Genomic DNA, 19,110 nt, shown 5'->3' with positions numbered 1-19,110 from the left:
CTCACGCTCCTTGGACAATGACGTGCTGCTGGAAGGAAAGCACAAGGCAGAGGGTATAGTCCTTACCACCCAGCATGAGCGATGGGAGACAGGTGGGGGACATGTGAGGGAACAAACTGACCTCAGGGGAGATAAAGGGGAAGAAAGAAGCCCTTCTCCAGGGTGGCATCTGAACCAACTTCTAGGTGAGGACTCCAGTATGAGGAAGAAACAGTGACTGGCCAACCAGGGAATGACAAATATCAGGCTGTGGATCAGCACGAGAGGCACTTGCCCACTGTGAGTGTTGTGGAAGCGCATGGTGGTACAGATATCTCGGAGAAAAAGGCTTTGTCTGGTGAGGTTAGAGAATGGTGAAGTTCTGCCCCAGGAAAGGAAGTGTGATACATGACCTAGAGCAGAAGAGAAATAAGGAAGCTGACTGGCCAACCAGGGAATGACAAATATCAGGCTGTGGATCAGCACGAGAGGCACTTGCCCACTGTGAGTGTTGTGGAAGCGCATGGTGGTACAGATATCTCGGAGAAAAAGGCTTTGTCTGGTGAGGTTAGAGAATGGTGAAGTTCTGCCCCAGGAAAGGAAGTGTGATACATGACCTAGAGCAGAAGAGAAATAAGGAAGCTCTGGCTGCTCTGAGGGGAAGGAGCAATTTTTTTTAGTTTTTTTTTTTTTTCATGGGGACTTAGTGCAGTTAATGGAAACACCAGACAAAAGGACAGAAAGAGACAAGTGGAAAGAGGGGTGCAACAAGGTGAGGAGGCAGATCCAGCTCTTGGCTCGACCAGGGAGGTGCTGATGGGAAAGTGTACAATTGGCAGGGAAGAGGGAAGCGGAGCAGGGGACCCCAACTCACCCTGTGGAGTAAAGGGGACAAGGAGGGAGAGGAAACTCCACAGGGGCCGGGCCAGGAAGAGGGGGCAGACACAGGGGAACAGAGGAGGAGAGATGAGAGAGGTTACGCTGCTGGTGGTGTGCACTTGCTTAGGGTGGTCTGGAGAAGACTTCTGCTTGTGGGCAGGTACGAATAGCAGGGTGGGTTAAAGTGGGGAGGGAAGCAGCACTCTCTCTGTCACTGCGGAGTGGCAGCCTCCACTTCTTACGGTACTTGGTGGAAAAGGTTGTTTGGTTCCAAGGGCACAGGGTGTGAGTAACATGGGCAGATGTGACCAGAGATAACAGGGGAGGGGAGGTGACAAACACCCATAAAATCATGAGTAATATGGGGAAGCAACAGGAGCTGGCAGCATGTCTGTCAGCGGAGGACCCGTATGGGTGTAGTAGGTCTAAACAAACAAAAGTAGCTCATGCAGTTCATGCACAGCTCGATGATGTGAGAAGCGGATGGCTGTGGGATGCCACAAACACCAGAGACATGAGGTTGAAAAGGGATTAGACAAGCTCACAGAGAAGAGATTTCTCAGTGGCTATTAAAAACATCTATCTGAGTCATATTCCAGTTCATGAAGTCCCTGAAGTGACTCCTCAGGTATTCTTGCTATGTTGTACTTTCTCTGTGTCCATGGTGAACTGAAACGAGGTGTCCAGGTTGATGCACCAGCTTGCTGCTGATGGTACATGTGGTTCCGCCTCACTCCAGGAACTGCTTGTGAGTCTGTTGCACCCGTTCTGGCATTTGTTCTGTTCACTAAACTGGCAGAAAATTAACACAGAGCAAATACTTTTCTGCCAGTTTAGTGAGCTGAATCAGCCCACCTTTCTGAGTCAGTGGTATCCCTCAAATCAGGATTCCTTGCTTCTCGCTAATTTTTCTTAAGTGGAAGTGGAGGCTTTCCTGTTATTACCTGATTCCATTGGGTATTCAGGCTTTATTTATAACATCAGAGTCATGATAAGATCCTGTTGTTTATTGAATTAGTTTCTAAAAGCTGCTGACAGAGATGGAGCCTTGGCTGTGCCAGGTGTCACCCAGAGTTCAGGAATATCATTACACACCGTAAGCAGGAAAAAAGAAACAGATGCATGTTTGTGTGGGCAGCAGCGCTGCAGGGCTTGCTGGTCTCACATCAGTATCAGCGCTCTGTACAGCAACCAACAGAAATGTTGTTTGGTTTGAGGGGGTTTTGTGTGAGTGTAACTGTTTCTTGTTCCTAGGATCAGCAAGATACCACCATTACCTCCCCACGGAGCCTGCGGCCATGTCAAGGTACAGTCATGAAGGTGTGGAGAAGCAAGCAGCAACATCAGAATTAGATCAATGTCTTAGTTCATACCGCTGCCATCTTCCTCTTGGTCAAAAAGTATATGCTGTGGCATTACAGTGAGGATGTCATGTCCTCCTCAGACCAAGGATCTTCCTATCTGTGTTCACCAGCTTCATAGGGAGCCAAGACAAGGAGCTACTGGAGTGAGTACAGCGAAGGGCCAGAGGATGATGAGGGGACTGGAGCATCTGTCTTACAAGGAAAGCCTGAGAGACCTGAGTGTGTTTAGCCTGCAGAAGAGACAGCTGAGAGGGGATCTCATCAACGCTTACCAATATCTAAAGGGCAGGTGTCAAGAAGATGGGACCAGACTCTTCTCAGTAGTGCCCAGCAACAAGCACAAACTGGAACACTGGAAGTTCCATCTAAACATGAGGAGAAACTTCTTCACTGTGTGGGTCGCAGAGCACTGAAACTGCCCAGAGAGGTTGTGGAGTCTTCTCCTTTGGAGAGATTCCAAACCTGCCTGAATGCCATCCTGGGCACCCTGCTCTGGGTCACCCTGCTCTAGCAGGGGAGTTGGACTAGATGATTTTCAGAGGTCTCCTCCACCCCCTGCCGTTTTCTGATTCTGTGATACCCAAAGAACACCAGGATGGGGAGTGGCAGGTGCTGGGAATGATAATGGGATTTGCACACTGAGAGTGGGACATCTCCACTACAGATAATTCCATACAAGTCTCATTTCAGTCTTCCTTCTTAGATAGTGGAAATGTTGTCATCGAAGTCAGTTGAGTTGAAGTGGCGTTTCACCCCCTCCTGGAACAGATGTCTTAAAAATGTCAGCTACACCTCAAAGGAAGTGATTACCTTGCTCTGCTCAGCCCTTGTTAGACTACATCTAGAATACTGTGTCCAGTTTTGGGCCTGTTGGTACAAGAAAGACAGGCCTAAACAAGAGTGAGGCCAAGGGATCGACACCAGAATGGCCAGGAGACTGGCGAACCTGACCCAGGAATGCAGAGGGAGAAGCTCAATGATTTGGGCTTGCTCAGTCTGTAGAAGAGATTGTTGTGATGGAACCTGACAGCAGCTCTCCCAGGACCTATGAAGAATTGATTGGTGGGAGACTGAGAGACAATAGACATAAGTTGAACAAAGAGAGGTTCAAACTGCATATAAGGAAAATCTTTTTCACCATGAGGACAGTCAAGCACTGGCGCAGGTTACCCAGAGGCTGTGCATCCTCATCCTTGGAAGGCTCAATAACACCTCGAGTAACCTGGTCTGATGTCACAGCTGGCCCTGCTTTGACCGGGATTTTGGACTAGCAACCTCCAGAGGTTCCTTCCAAACTGAAGTACTCTGATTCTGTGTATTACTTGTCCCCAGAGCTGAGCCAAGACTGACATGTCTCTATCAGTATTTCTACTGAGATGTTGGCATCAGCTGCTCTGACCTCAAGGTTAGAACCAGGCAGGAGGCCACCTGAAGGACACAGTGGAGAAGATCCATAAGTGAAATGCAGACCAAAATTCAGCATTACTTGGACAACCAAGGGACAGCCTAAAGCCAAGGCTTTGCTGAAACACTGTGACCCAAGGGCTCACTTCTGGCATGACATTCTGAACCATGAGCTATGAAGAGAATCAGAGACCATCAGGGACCTAGCTGAAAGCAAGCCCTGCCTCAGGCAGCATGAAGCCACATGGTGGGAAGGCCAGCCTGTAGCTCTCAGGGGAGACTGGTACAAATCAGGTGGCACCAGCACTATGCTGGCCAGGCTGCTGGATCAGAGGTGGAGAAGTCATCTTTGATTTTCTTATTCAAGTCCCTGAGGAACCCAGACCTTCCTGGGTTCCAACTGTGACCTCCTCTATCATTTATTTGTTTTGTCCTTTATCCACTTGCCCTAGCTGGGTCTTTTTGTTTGTTTGTTTGTTTGTTTTGAAGCTGTAGGACAGGCATGTTTGAGCAGCTAAAGCTGTGTGTCGCTCTCCCTGTACCCTGAGCCCCTCAGGTCAGAGGGCTGTGCACAGTAGACAAAGGGGTCCAGAAAGCACAGGGTGCAGGCAGGATGGGCAGCATCAAAAGGGCATCTGGGGAAAGGGAGGGGCAACTTCAGAGATACCAAACCTTTTCCTGTAGTGCGAAGTCTTCAGAGATCCCATGACTTCTGGAAGTCCATATGCTCCAGGTTGTGACTGTCTTCCAGGTTAAATCATTGGGAGATAGGAGAGGGTTCCTGGCGGAACGAGGGGATGTCACATCATGGGCACTCTCATGCTAATACTTACGCTATATGGCTGCAGGAAACTTTCCAGATGCAATTTTTTCTGAGGGTCAGCCACTGCTGCCAGCACTGCTGGGTCATTTGAAAAGCAGTCTTGTCCTGCTGTGTCAATGTCAAATAGAAAGGCTCCTCCAGATCCTCGTACAGCTTGTAGAGGGTGCAAAGAGCTCTGGTGATGTGGACCCAGGGGCACGAAGCCTATCTTTAAACATCAGCTCTTCAAACATACGAGTTCAACAGCTGACTGAAACCCTAATATGGGACACTGCTGTCCAGGAAGATCTGTATCACCCACACCCATGACAAAAAAGGTCATTCTGAAATAACACAGACTGTGTCCTCTGTGTGTGTGTGTGTGTGTGTGTGTGTGTGTGTGTGTGTGTGTATTTGCTGTTTGTCTGTCTCCTTTAGAAGATGCCAATGTTCTGAAATATGTAAAGTCCCATATCACGCTAGGAGACCTTCCCCCAGCCTCCACAAATGCTTCTTTGAGTGAAAAGACCTGCAGGATCCTGGAGTTTTCTCTCTTCGTAGTCATGTAGGTCCCCGGCTGCAGGGCCAGTACGAGATGGTGTATCCCATTACTCCAGCAGAGATGGTTATACCAAGCTTTTGCAATGCCCTATATACCTCAGCTACCTCCAGACCAACACTGGGCTGGTGGTGCCATACCATCTGTCCCACAACGTGAGTGGTCTGGTCACAGGCATGGCATCCCAGAAGGGCGCCTGGAGCTCCAAGTTGTACACTACCTCTTCACACAGGTTATGTCTGTAACAGCAAATTAAATAGTGCCAGGGCCTGACCTCGGGTGTGAGAACTCAGTTGCCTGCACTGGTTAATGGTTCATGCCTTCCCCAGCAGGGCTGTGGCCATGTCAGCTTGCATGTCCCCAGGCAATGCACAACCTCACTTCAGGAGTGAGCACAGGCAAGACCACACCACTGCCAGTGGGCACTCCAGACTCACTCTGGAACAGTGTGTGGACATGGCCAGGTAGTGCCACCATCAAAACCTCTTCAGCTGGACAGAGCTAGGTCAGCTCGCTCTTGGGAGGGGAGAGGAGCTGTCCCCCGAACAGGGCAGCCGTAACTGCCCTCGGTGTGTGCTGTGAGAGAGGACTGCAATTCTATGACATACACAACTGCTCTGCCTCATTCTGCAGCATGTGGGATGTCCTGGGGCTTTACATCATGGCCCAGTTCTTAGCAGAGGCACCAGTAACAGGAGAAGTGGCATGACTGTGCAGCAAATGCAGAGAGGCTGAAGACACTAGGGTGGACCTAGGCTGGGGTGGAGTGTGTTGGGGTGGCTCAGTAGTGGATGGTGGAGATGAATTTGGGCAGGCTGAGAAATGGAAGTGAGTCAGAAGGATGATGGGATAACTCTTTCAAAGCAACACATGCTGCTCATTTGCTGTATGGACATGATGCTTCTGCTGCAAAAAGCTCAGAGACTCTAAAAACTTGAATGGAATTTGGGCTGCGCTGCTTGGTGTGCTGTCCTGCCCAAGACTTCAGCCAAGATCTCCAATGTCAGCTTCCTTCCCACCAAAGCGAAAATAACCCAGAGCCAGAGAAGTGCAGGTTAGAAGGGACCCACTCCATCCTCCACAGCCCCAGAGGAGGGTCCTGACACTATGATCTCTGACAGATGTTTGTTTGAACAGTTCTTAAAGACAGGGATGTCAAATCCACCCCAACAACCTTAATCACTAAGAACGTTTTCCTTGATATGTCCCTTCCTTCTCTCTAAATTCCCATTTCTTGTCACCAGAGAGTGAACCTTCTGTCTCTTTTTCGAGGTCCCAGTCATCCTACTCAGGCACTAAACATGTCTTCCTGTTTCAGTTTGTGCACACAAAACATTAAATAACAGAAATACAAGATCAAGGTACTTTTCAATAATTTTCATGCTATTTATTTTGTAGTATTTCTGCACTGTCTATTCTGTTAATGATAAAATACGTAAAAATTTTTTCAAATTAATTGTCTTCTTTCTGTAGTTCACCAAACTCACAGTTTCAAATGCAGTGTTCGTGAAATACCCCCAGAACTTACATACGCGCTGCTCATAATCTGCCTGCCACACAACTCCTGGAAAAGCTACAGGTTTTATCAGGTTCCCGTGGAGGGGATACATGCCATAGAAGATATAGACATCAGATCCCATTCTCCAGAAACGTTCTCAGCCTACAGTAATTGTTAGTAATATAGAGCAGAAATACTGACGTCCTGCAAACGGGCACATGTCTTCCTCCCGTCAGGTTACAAAGGCCTGGCAGGATTGGACAAGACGTGTCACCTCATTACACAAATTCAGCTCTCTGGTCTCTCTGGTCCTCGCTCCTTCACTTGTGACAAAGCCTCACTGCACGTGTTGATCGTACATGCAGAAACAGTCACTGCAGAGACCACAGAAAGTTCTGTTATGGGACAGAGAATTCCAGTCAGAAGGTACCAAATCGGCAAGAAGTTCCCAGTTACATGCACAGCACAGGGTAGCAGCAGAGAGGGCAAGTACCTCTGCATACCTTAGGAATTAAAGCACAGAAGGTTTCCAGGTAGGCTGCGAGATTGCATGAGGGTTCTTAACACAAGAGGAGAGGCTCAGGATGAACACTTTTTGAAATGTATGAGTTTTTGGAAAGCTTGTTTGAATTCTTCATTGAAAGCTGTATAAATGACTGGATTGATCAATGAGTTTAAGTAACCCAACCATGTGAAAAAGTCTAGCAGGATGGGATGAAACCAACAAGCGTCTTGGCAGATTGGTAGGACTAGGGACATGACAAAAAAAGGCAGCCAGCAGAAAATGAAAGCTCCCAGAATAATGCCTAAAGTTTTGGTGGCTTTCCTTTCTCTTGCAGCAGAAATTCTTTTCCTTTCCAAGACACTATCTGCAAGTTTTATTTTAACATGATTGATAAATATTGGGGATGCACCTGAGTGGGAATGCGCTTCATGAAGGCTAGCGTTAATGGAGCAGAGGGAGGACCCAGCAGAGCCAGTAATCAGGTGTGCAGTAGTAAAACGCTTCCCATATAATGAGGGTGGCTTCAGAATCCTGGATCGAGCTGCAACATAAATTCTACCGTACAATATCAGGAGGAGCACAGTTGGGATGTAGAAAGCTCCACAAGTGGAATAAATTGTGTAGGAAATTTGATCGGTGTTCACAGTACACTTTGCAATTTCTTCATGAGCTTTCACTTGCCTCCAGAAGAATGGTGGCACAGAAATACTAATAGATATCATCCAGACCACGGCAATCATGAATGCTGCTCGGCTAGCAGTCCGGCGTTTGGCGTATTCCAGAGCATCTGTGATAGCCCAGTACCTGTCCAGTGCAATGACACAGAGGTGTAGGATTGAGGCTGTGCAGCACGTGATGTCTGACGATAACCAGATATCACACAACACCTGGCCGAAGGCCCACGTATGGGTGACAGTGTAAGCAATACTGATGGGCATTACTAGGACAGACACTAAAAGATCAGTGACTGCCAAGGAGCCAATGAGGTAATTTGCAGGTGTATGGAGCTTTCTAGTCAGAAAAATTGTAATTACAACAAAAATGTTTGCAAGGATCGTTGCCAAAGTTATAACAGACAGGAGGACAGACAGTGAAATCTTCAGCCCTAAGAGTGTCCTTTCATCCAAAGCCAGTGGTGTTTCAGTGAAATTTAATGACTTATTTGCTGAGCTCTGGAGAGAGAGCTCTGCTGAGTGGTTGTACTGAGTCATCCTCTGCTCTGTTTTCACTTCTCACTTTCCAGTGTAATCTCTCTGGGACGATGAAGAAAGACGTTTATTTTTTTTTGCTGAAATAGAACTTTCATAGTTGAGTCCAACACTGAAGAAATATTAAAATGCTGAAAACTGCAGCTTACGCAGTATATGAGGTACCCTCCTAAGCTAGATTTTCCATCACATCACATCAACGACTTCGTGGTTAACGCAAAATGTTAACGTGGTCGTCTCAATGTGACTCTAGTGTACGGCAATACATGCGGTGCTATAGGCAGTGGGAATTTAGGTGGTTTTCATTTTCCTCTTGCAGATGACTCCATCATTCCTTACTATCCTTTATTCTCACTACCTTTTTCAACTAACCTTCTCCAAGCTGCATAAATCAATACTGAGAGTGAGAGGTCGAAAAGCAAACATCCGGGCATGTAATTGCTGCCCTTGGGCTTGGGACAAAGCTATTCTCAAGGGTATTTCCCCTTCATATCTAATAGCCAAATGTCACATTTTTGGTATTTATAAGGGACACTTCATTAGTACCCAAGATATAAAACAATACTGCCTGGATTCCTTCTGTAAACATAATATCTGCCAGATGTGTAAACCAAGACCTCTTCTGAAAAGTGTGGAGCTCCGTTTTCATTTAGTCCTCCCGACCATTTAGGTTTTCTCTTCAAATGCCAAAGGCAGGTGTTGGGTACCAGAATTCGAGGGATTGGTGCTGAAGCTTACAGCATGTTCCAAGTACTGAGATGTTCCTGATCATGCACGCGATGAATGATTGGAATGACTTGTGGACTGGTGGTTCCCTCAGAAGAGGAAGAATAGACCAGTTATGGGAATCTGGAAAAAGAAAGTGAAAATTTTAGTCTGGAATGGTGATACAAGAGGGGTGGAAGTTGAGATGTCACTGTGTACAATCTACAGGATTTCCATACTTTTTAGATTTACTTACTGTAACCTGAAATCTTTACAAACCTGAATAAAACACCCTGAGACAGATTTTCTTGAGACCTTTCAGTCAGATCCACCCACAAGTACCAGAATGTCACTTATATTATGCCAACCCCAGCTTCCTTGAAAGGAATTCTGAATATGGGTCATGAACAGCTTTGAAGCGTGCTGCGAGGGCTAAAAGGAGACACTGAACTTCTCCAAGAAGATAAGCACCAGGCCAGCCTCCTCCCACCTGCCGAGGAGAAACATGTCATCTGACACAGCACCGAGCGTCACTCCGTCAGGAATCTGTGGCGCAAGAGCATCACATATGTAAAACACTAACACTTGGGTGCCAAACGGCCTCTCTTGAGGTTTAACCACCAAGCAAAGGTTCAGCTTACAAGAACTTTTGAACGTAAGAAGGGCCAGAGTGACCAAAGTCCATCAAACGCTGTCACCTGTCTCTGGCAACGGCCCATAGGTTCAGCTCAACAGAGGGACCAGGAACACAACAGTGCTGAAAATGAGGATACACCAGAGATTCATACTGCAGCATGACAGCATTTTCTGTTCTCTTCTCAATTTCTTTCCTAGTAATTCCTGAGATAGATATACTTTGCTTTTCTAATCACTAAATAGTCTGGATCTGACATTTCCAGAGAACAGTCCAAGTTAATGTAATTCCAGAGCCATGAGAGGTAAATTCAGCATTTTTTCCCGTTTGCAGCTATCTGTACTCTATTCCTTCTTCCAGTTTTCAACTAAGGTTCTTTGCAACTCCGCACAGTCAGGCCTTGTCTTTATTCCCCTGAGGAGCTTTATTTCATCAGCAGATGTCACCACCACACTATTCATGGACTTTCCAGATCACTTAATGTGTTGGGTAGTCTGAGCCTGCTTTATTTACCTTCCCTAAGAGTCTCTGCTAAAGGGCCCTGTCAAAAGTCTCTTGAGAGTTCTTGTAATTACAGCTTCACCGTTACAGCAATGACATCGCGGACTTCACCCAACCCATGTACTCATCAGCTTTTCTTAATTCCTTCAGGAGATTTGTGAGGCATAACTTACCGCTACAGAAGCCATTGTGGCGGTTCCCGAAAACACTGTGTTTACTCTGGGTGCAGGAACACTACAGCCTGTTGTAACTCTGCAAACGGGCTGGGTACAGACATCTGGCTGATGGATAAGCAGTTCCAGTGGTGGGATGGTATCGCAGCAGCTGCCTTGCAGTTGGCAGGTGCAAAGAGAGTCTGACGCAGAGGATGAACACCCTGCTGATACCATTGCACTTCGGATCCTGAGTTCCATCAAACTCTTCAGCTGACCGCTGTCTGACAGTGAAGATTTGTTGCAGTTCACCTTGGCCAGAAGTAAAGGCTCCACTTGTAAACATCCTCCAAATCCTCTTCAGTGAACAGAGATGCTGAAGTTAATCTGGTTTCTCTGTGAGCAATGTCCGTTATCTTCTCTGGAGGGTTTTCCCCATACCTTTCCCACCCCTGTAACTCTGACACAGTAATAGCTACTTCAGAGCTGCCACTTCTGGAGTTTAAGAAATCTCTTTTACCCGAATGCTGGGCTGATCATACATCCCACACAGCAGAAAATCTAACCCAAATCATCAGACAGACTGGTTAGCAATACTAAAGACAACGACTCTATTACTTAAAAACCAAATCCCAGTCCAATCTTGACTGCAGTTACTGAGAAAAGTGCTATCAAACCGTTCCTGTATATTGCAAGTATCAGCCATTATTTGGTGACAGAAAATTCCAGCACTGTGAAATAAAATGAAGTGCACATCGCCCACCCACCTGTTTATGAACGAGCCTATCAGCAGTCCTGCTGCTGCCAACAGCCGTCAGTCACTGTGGGAAAAAAAAGTCTGATGTGAAACGTGGGATTTGCAGTCAAATGAACTAGTCTAGAGTTCAAATGAATTATTAATCTTCAGCGTACCAGTAAACAGGGCAGCCTGACACTGGGAGAAAGCCTCACTGGAACCAACAACTACCTCAATAGATACTGAGTTACTGCATTAATTTTTATTAAAAAATTATGTTCTCCTGTGATGTGGTCACCAAAGGAAAAGAACCAATATTTCACAAAAGTGCCCCAGGCCAGATATTTATCTTGCACTCAGGAAGAGGGCACTGGCTGCTCCCTGCCCCACAGGGAAGGCTGTCATGACTGAAAGTCATTTTTAAAAGCAATAGACACAGCTTGTAGGATTTCCACTGGGGTCCTCCAAACCTTGAGCAGCATATAGTCCTTAGTTTAATAAAATTCTGCACTTGTGCATACAAAGTCTTTTGATTTTGAATCTTTCACCAAGAAGTACTCAGAGCACTTTGAGCAGCTCTCATCAGTTCTGATCGGCAGGGCAGCATCTATTGGAGATGTATCAATAACTGGCAAGGCAGTGAGTCAATATTAGTCATTGGTTTCAGATTAAAACAGGTTATGAGCTCAAGTGGGCCCGACAGACGTTTTGTTCCCTACTTGAAGCTGTATCCTGGGTGTCCATGTACTGACATTAAAATATATTCCCCATGTGCTAAATTTTCACCAGGGGCGATAGACCTATGGAGAATAATTAGTCAAAATAATCTTCCTTTACAGGCAATAAGGTGTCACTAGGCAGTTGAGCATATAGAACTGTAATATGTAACATTAAGAAACCCCCAACACGGTGCAGTATTAAACAGATCCGTGATCCATGTGAGCTGCTTGGAAGATCTAGGGCTCTGTGATCGAAACTAGCAGGCAGTGCTCTGCTAGGGGTGTGCACGAGGTCAGACAGGATGATCACATGGTTCTTAAAATCTATAGGCCCTCTATTGCCATGATTTATGCATCTGCTCAGTGACAGAACCTCATACACTAGAAATAACCACTGAACTAATGGACTACTGAAAACACAGAGTTCCATGCTTACACGTGGGGTTAAGATTCCGGAGCTCTGAATCTACATTTTAACATTTCTTCGAATGCATTTCCGTGCGGTGCCTGTTTCAGAGTCTCTGTTACTTGTGTGAGTTGGTGATCGCTACCGTTTATATAATAAAAAAATTAGTAATGGGAGTCCAGTTAGACTTAGTATATAAGGATGGAATGAATTTTAGTTACCATCAATCTAAAATGAATGTCTTCCCTATAACTGAGTATTTCAATTAGGTTACCTTTTACTCAAGCAAAAATCCTGAACAGAGGTAAATTACATTCCTGTTGGAAGAAAAAAAAAAAGAAAAAAGTTCATTTGCTTAAACTACACACACTGACGAAAAATAACATTAAATCTCAGGCAGTCATTTAAGCCAAGTACATGGTCATACGTGTAGTTGCATATGAGGAAAACAGAACACAAACGCATAGACGTACACATCCTACAACACTGGGAGCCCAGAAGGAGCAAGAGGCCAACCAGCATGTTCATCTCCGAGCAATCTCCTGTGGGACATTGCCCAGGCAGGGTTTACCTGAGCTCCGGAATGTGAGGAGACTGAGTCGAACCCAATGGTGTTATCACCCCCAGACAGCAGTACTGTCTTTGGTGTGTGCAGTTCACAGTCTGGGTAATTGCAGACCCTCAGCTGTGGTGGCTGCAGTTATGTTTACAGTGCCGAAGGCATCCGCCTGTGTGATACCCTCTGGCCCCACAACAAGCAGGACACGGCAGGTTTTTCACCCATACTTCTCAAGCTGGAAATCCTCTCAGATGAGCAGTCTGCATCAGCACTGTCCTTGGCCCATCTCTTCTTCACCTGGTGCCCTTGGCCATGGGTTGGGGCATTTCTCTGTTCAAAGTGCCTGAAATAAATTGAAGGCGATGTGACAGCCTACCAGAGTGAGATTTTCAGAGCAGAGCACACGCGATACACACGCGTACAATGCATAGCTTGGGGCATTGGATGCTTGCAGGCAAGTCTTCCCACAAGAGCAGTCAGGAACAGCATGGAACAAAGGAAGCCAAACCTGTCCTTGGTTCATCCACACTACTGTCCCCAGAGTGGCGTTCAGGTTTCACGGTCAAGGGAGGATGGGGCAGACTTAGACCCATACAGTGAGGATGATGAGAAACCAAGGCACAGAGTGACCCTGGAGCGAAGGTGCTTGACAGTGATGATACAGCCATAGCGAGCAGCACAGTCACCAGAGCCTCCTTGGTAGCCGGTGGGAAGAGACCAGCACCTCCTAACCTGGACCACCAGGGACGAGGACTGCCCTTTGCAACTGCCGCTCTCCTTCACCCTAGATGTGATCTGGGCTGACCACGCCCCTGATTTATATGCCTCCAAAAGTCCTAAAGGTTACATAGGGGAGGAACCTTTTGGTCATTCCCTGTAGCCATGCATTCACTGGTTCCTGGGAAAGTCCAGGAGGTGAGCAGATGTATAATATTGTCTTGATACCTGGAGAGATGGAAGGGATTCTTCTTCATTCATCAAAAAGAAGGAAAGATATCTTAATCACAGGAAAGAGTATTTAAATGGATTGACGGTTTCAGACAGTGCAGTGCTATTTAACTTGGCAGAAGGCTTGGTTCAGGATCTGGAAGGTGAAGCGAGGCACATACTCCACGTGAATAGAGAACACATTTCTGCTGTTGGTGATAACCCCTGGGACTGCTCCACAGTTCAGGGCCCTTCCTAAAACCAGGCACTTATTTTGGACAGGTGCTTTGTGCTCCAGCTGGGTGGTTGAACTGACACAGCAAGGGCAGGGCAGCAGCAGAGGGTCTCCAGCCTGCTTCAGCTGGAGGAGAAACCAAGCAGGTAAACTTGGAAGCAGGAGCTTGCGCGGCGCAGCCAGAGTGCCATCGTGTGGGCTGTGGAGCTGCAGCTGAGCATGGGGAGAGGCTGCCAAGGATTGCCAAAAATACAGTCCAAAGTGTAAATGAAGTCATGACACGGTCCTGTCCCTCCTGGAGCACCACTACCATGGCCGGAGAGCAGGGTGGTTCTGCAGACAGCGTGTGCCGGCACAGCTGACGGTTTCTGTCAATCCTGGGCTGCAAAGGGAACTGTTTGGTGCACCCCTGCAGATCCATGCTGGAGTGAGGTGAACAGTGTAATCAAAAATAAGGATGTTGAAATAAAAATAATCGGCTCTCTCACTGAACAGATCAGGAGAAAAAAGAACAAGATGAAATACCTTTTAATAAGTTGAACATTTCCTTTAAGTTCATGCTGAAGTTAGAGGAATTAGATAATTCATCCTCTTGGGTAACAACCAGGGGAATTGCAAAGCGATGGCTGAGAACGGAGCTGAATTTCAGCAAGTCACTGAAAATCCCTTTCTCTCCCATCTTTCTGTAACCAGTTCTAATTTTTTATTTAAACGTAGAATCCACTGTTTATAAACCAGGTATATCCTCTCATGCTGAAGCCCTGAAAAGTCATAAAGCTACTCCCCGCGTGAGCTGGCAGCAGCAGACAGCATTGCTGCCAGAGTCACACCTCCCAGAGACACATGCCATAGCACTCCCAGGACGGGGACATTTTTTAACAAGTTCTTGCATATTTGGGACAAGTGCCTCAAGCATGCAGCAAAGGACTATCTGTGGAGTCCAAGCTGGAGATGAGAACCCTGTCCAAATCTTGTGAAATGCATTTAGAATAAGCTATAGGAACCTGCCAGTCCATAGCTCATCATCAAAGCAGGATGCAGTTTCTGGGAGAAAAACAAGGCAATGCCATAGTGTACTGCACTGGAAGAGGAGATCCATGGAAAAGGCACAAAAAATTGGTAGACTCTATAAAATATAATGTGAGTAGGTTCGCATGCATCAGTCTAAAGGACTGGATGTGCTGAAAACAGAACCACAGTCCTAACTAGTTCCCTAGTTTGGGCTTCAGCTGCCTGAAGCACTTAACATGTTGCAAAAGCTGAAAATAAGATAGAATAAACGGGATAGGAAATACAATACCTGTGTACCATGCCCAATAAAGTAGCGTTAGGCCACACCGTGTACTGAAAAGACTGCCACAGGGCCACCACAAACGAAGGAGGGAAGTCACTGGGGAGGAGAGTTTAAGCACTCTGATGAGAGCTTGGTTACTTGCTGTCCACCACACACAAGCTAATGCGCCATCTGAACTTACTATCAGCACCCTGAAAGAAAGCAGAGTCTTCCAGACTAGAAGGAAGCGTCCTCATATGATGAGGAGAACATTGGCTGCACAAGCTAAACTCAGAGCGGAACACGTGGAATCTACACAAGTGTCCCTGTTACTCCCTGATAAATTCTGGGAAAGTTCTTGCAGGTCCCATCCAAACTCTTACTGCTCAGTCCAGCACTGCTCTGTGTTCCACAGATCACCCGCTGATGCTCTGTTTCACTTGATTTTAGTGTGCTCAGCCATTCCCATGAGACTTCAGCTCTGAGCACAGTGCTCCACCAGGGTTTCTCAGGGTCACCCATATGCACCGTTTCACTTCTACACTTCAGTCATTTTTCCTTGCCTGACTGTTTGTCCAGTCCAGATGTCAGCAAGAATTACATTTTTTCCAGAAAGCATCCTCCGGCTTTGCCTGTAGAGGGATCTGGAAAGCACTGGCTGATGTGCTAATGCTTGCACTTAAATAAACAGACAAGCCTTAAAAATACAAGCTGTAGTGGTAGAGTCGATCTGCCTAACTAGGACATTTAATGAGAGCACACCCCTGTACTGCCAACAGAGAGCGAGGCAGCTTGCGAAGGCAGCACGCTGACCTGCCACGCAGAGCCTCCTCACCTCAACAAGAAATGCAAAACGCACATTTGCAGAAACGTGGTCTTGTCCTTGTTGGAGGAAGCAGTCATCCATCCTGCTCAAGGGGGAGTAGGATGTACGCACTCTGTCCTGGAGACAACTCAAGAAGAATCTGGGAGCAACTTTTGCTGGAATGACCTCGAACTGGCAGCTCGATGTATCAGAGAGCACCCAGGGGTTTAACCTGCACGTGTGCAGAATGAAACACACAGCAACTCTGCTGTGATGGGACCAAGGAGGAACAGTAATTGTTTGGGTGATGAAGTGGATGGCATGCTTCATCTATACTGGAGGGCTTCCAGCACTAGGGAACAAGAATAAGAATGTTAAACTTGAGTTTAAGAACAAGTGAAGGTATTCAGTTCAGGTAGAAATGAGCAGCTGCCCTAAAGCTCTGGGTAGTGCAGGGCCATCACGCACTCAGTGGTGTCAGTGATGCCATACCCCGGCAATAAGGAAAAGACTTTGGCAGGAGTGTGACCGGGAATAAGACCTCAAACAGATCTTGTTCTGTTGTTTCTGGACAAGGACAAGGGCACTGTTCTCGAGAAGATACAGACCAGAGAAAGAGATCAGAGGAAAGTGGGGACTCTCATCGGAAAAATATACAAGGACAAACTGAATGAACAGGGATGTCTGGGCTAGAGAGGACAGAGCAGAAGGATAAGTTCAATGGTCTTTAGAGGCCGAAAGCCTGCTGCAGCACAGGAGGCAACAGCCTGTTCCCCATGACTGCGACTGGTACCACTGGGTGGAGAGGGAGTTAACAGCAGCAAGGAAGACTGAGCCTTGCAAATGGTAAAGGTGGGGAAACCCTTAAAGTATGGCTTGGGGACACTGTGACATCTTTGTGACAGCAAGTCTTTAAGGACTGGTCGAACAACCTTTCTGGAATGTGCTTTCCAATGGGGACACAGGACCTTGCCTCACCCTCTCAGAGCACGGCCAGGAGGAAGGAACTTGCCATGACTGTGCAGGGTAGAACCACTGTACCAAAACTTTCTCCTGAGAGACAACTGCCCCAACCCCAGCAGAGTTTCTCGTGTCCCTGGCTGCCTGAGTGTTGTTCTCTACCTACACTCTGAACTTTGTTATACTCCTCTCCTGCCTTATTCACTTTCTAGGATACGGACACAAGGTCTGTATCCTAGAAACATTGTAGGAACATTTGTATCCTGAACATTTGTAAGGTGCTATGAGGTCGCATTCCCATATAAGACCCATAAGAGCTCTTCAGCAATAGAGACCGAGGCAAATAAGCAGCTGAACAGTTATTGCTCTGACTACAGTATGTATGGTGGTGAAGATGTTTATTTCCCCCCTGGTTTAGAATGAACTCCCCTGGCCACCCTGATTTCAATGAGCTCAGAGATGGTAAAATTTCTAAATTCTCTCTACAACCTCTCTGTGCTCATACAGGTGTCGGTAAGGGGCAGGTCAGGAGCTGGCAAGATGGACAGGAGGGGCATCTCAGATGCACAGCAACTCCAAGCATCACAGAGGGTGGATCTAACTTGTGTGCACACTGAAGGGTGTCTCTCTTTACACGCGTTTCTAAGTCCATCGCCAAGGAGGCAGAAAGGAATCTTTACTCACAAGACAGAAGAAAGAACAATCAATTTTTCATGCTCACTTTCTATATCGGGAGGGTTTCCCTCAGGGCTGTATATAGGACAGCTCTAGCTAGGCAGCCGGCTCCCGGATGGCCTTGCCATGGACGTGCCAGAGAAGGGTTTAAATTTGCCGATGTTTTTTGTTCTACATTTAGGTGAGGACAATGCACCACCGTTACGCTTACTCTGGGTCAGACACCGACAGCAGCCAGGCCCCTCACATCTTCCTGCATTCTGACATGCTTCAATTTAAGAAACTCACTGCCCAGATGTCTAAGCAAGCTGCAAACCAGCCCTGCTCACACCACCGAGAGGGTTTGATTTATTTCCTTATTCTCTGCCATTTACTCACACGTGCCTGCGTTACATGTGCTCCATTTCCATCTCCTTCCAGCCCATCCAAGTGTGACATCAGGAGTGACCATCAGCTGCAAAGGAGCCAGAACAGTCTGTGACTTCAGGAGAAAGGTGTGAGAGATGGCTGGTGAGGATGCTGCTCTGAGACCATCAGGAGAAATGTTAAAGGCAACAGACTGACAATTTGTGTGATGTTTGTTCATTTTAATGTTTGCGAAGCATGCATGATGTACAGCCTAAATCCTGTGGTATGATGCCACCTTAAATTTGGAGAGAACATGAAAAACAAACGCAAACCTGTCTTGAGAAACTTCACAGATTCCAGCCATTGCTTCCTGGAATAACCTGTTTAACACTCCATTGACAACAAACACTTCCTGTGATGAGGAAGTTACAGTTACTGGCAAAGTAATTGCCACCACCCTGAAGTCAGTTGTCCACTTAGTTTTGTGAAGAAAGTTTCTTCCTTGGGGTTTACATCAGGCTCACAGCTGGGAAAAGGACTGTCTTTCTAAGGCAGTGTTATTCTCCCTGAATTCGCTGTTCATGTCTCATGCATGGCTGCCCACAGTATCGTGGAAAAATCAGGACCATCTCATGATCTCATGAGGCACTGTTGGCAGTCCTTGTCCTTGGCTGGCTCCTGCTCTTTGCTGTAGTACCAATGCTCATCCCAAAAGTGGTTCATGTTCATCACGTGCTGCAACACATGACATGGTGGCAGTCCATTGGCTCCAAGTGAGAAATCAGTGGGCTTTGCCCTAGAAATCCTGGCTGGTATCCAAGCAGGCACATATGCATGGATGGGTGAGGACTCAGGAACACAAGATTACATGGCAAACTCCTGCCTGTGTGCTAGAACCTACGTGGAGGTGACACTTGGTCACCATCATCCCTGAAGCAGAAGCGAGGGAGAAGGCAGGCCACTAGGTCACTCGTGGTACCCAAACCAGGACAGTGTGGGATAATGCTGGGACATCCATAACATGCCAAATCTCAGAGCCACTGTCACCCAAGGCTTTCCCCAGGGCAATCCACACAAAATTACGCTTCCATTTACCCAACCTCACTCTACACCTGGGGGAGGAGACCCGCAGCGTCCATTTAAAAGTCCAATTGCCTGTGAGAGCAAAACGGCGAGAAAAACTTGCGCAATGATCGCTCGTGGCCGCGCTGTGGATTCCCCGCTCTGCGCTCGGCCGGAGCTCGGGAGAACGATGCCGACGCAGGAGCGATGCCCAC

At 47.0% G+C, this 19,110-nt stretch overlaps 1 protein-coding gene across 1 annotated transcript; it reads right to left on the bottom strand.

Moving 5' to 3' along the window:
• Window positions 1-7,064: 7,064 nt before the first annotated feature.
• Window positions 7,065-8,201, bottom strand: HTR1D (5-hydroxytryptamine (serotonin) receptor 1D, G protein-coupled). The gene has a single exon (XM_010140560.1). The coding sequence runs from the start codon at window positions 8,199-8,201 to the stop codon at window positions 7,065-7,067; it is 1,137 nt and encodes a 378-aa protein (XP_010138862.1).
• Window positions 8,202-19,110: the final 10,909 nt, after the last annotated feature.

Source organism: Buceros rhinoceros, unplaced genomic scaffold, assembly GCF_000710305.1.
Source record: "Buceros rhinoceros silvestris isolate BGI_N320 unplaced genomic scaffold, ASM71030v1 scaffold6677, whole genome shotgun sequence".
NCBI lineage: Eukaryota > Metazoa > Chordata > Aves > Bucerotiformes > Bucerotidae > Buceros > Buceros rhinoceros.
Note: the sequence above shows the minus strand (reverse complement) of the source record. Positions and strands in the feature narration are given on the sequence as shown.

What these genes read in the sequence shown, in the direction of transcription:
- HTR1D (XM_010140560.1), bottom strand. Translation starts at nt 8,201, where the DNA reads ATGACTCAGTACAACCACTCAGCAGAGCTCTCTCTCCAGAGCTCAGCA.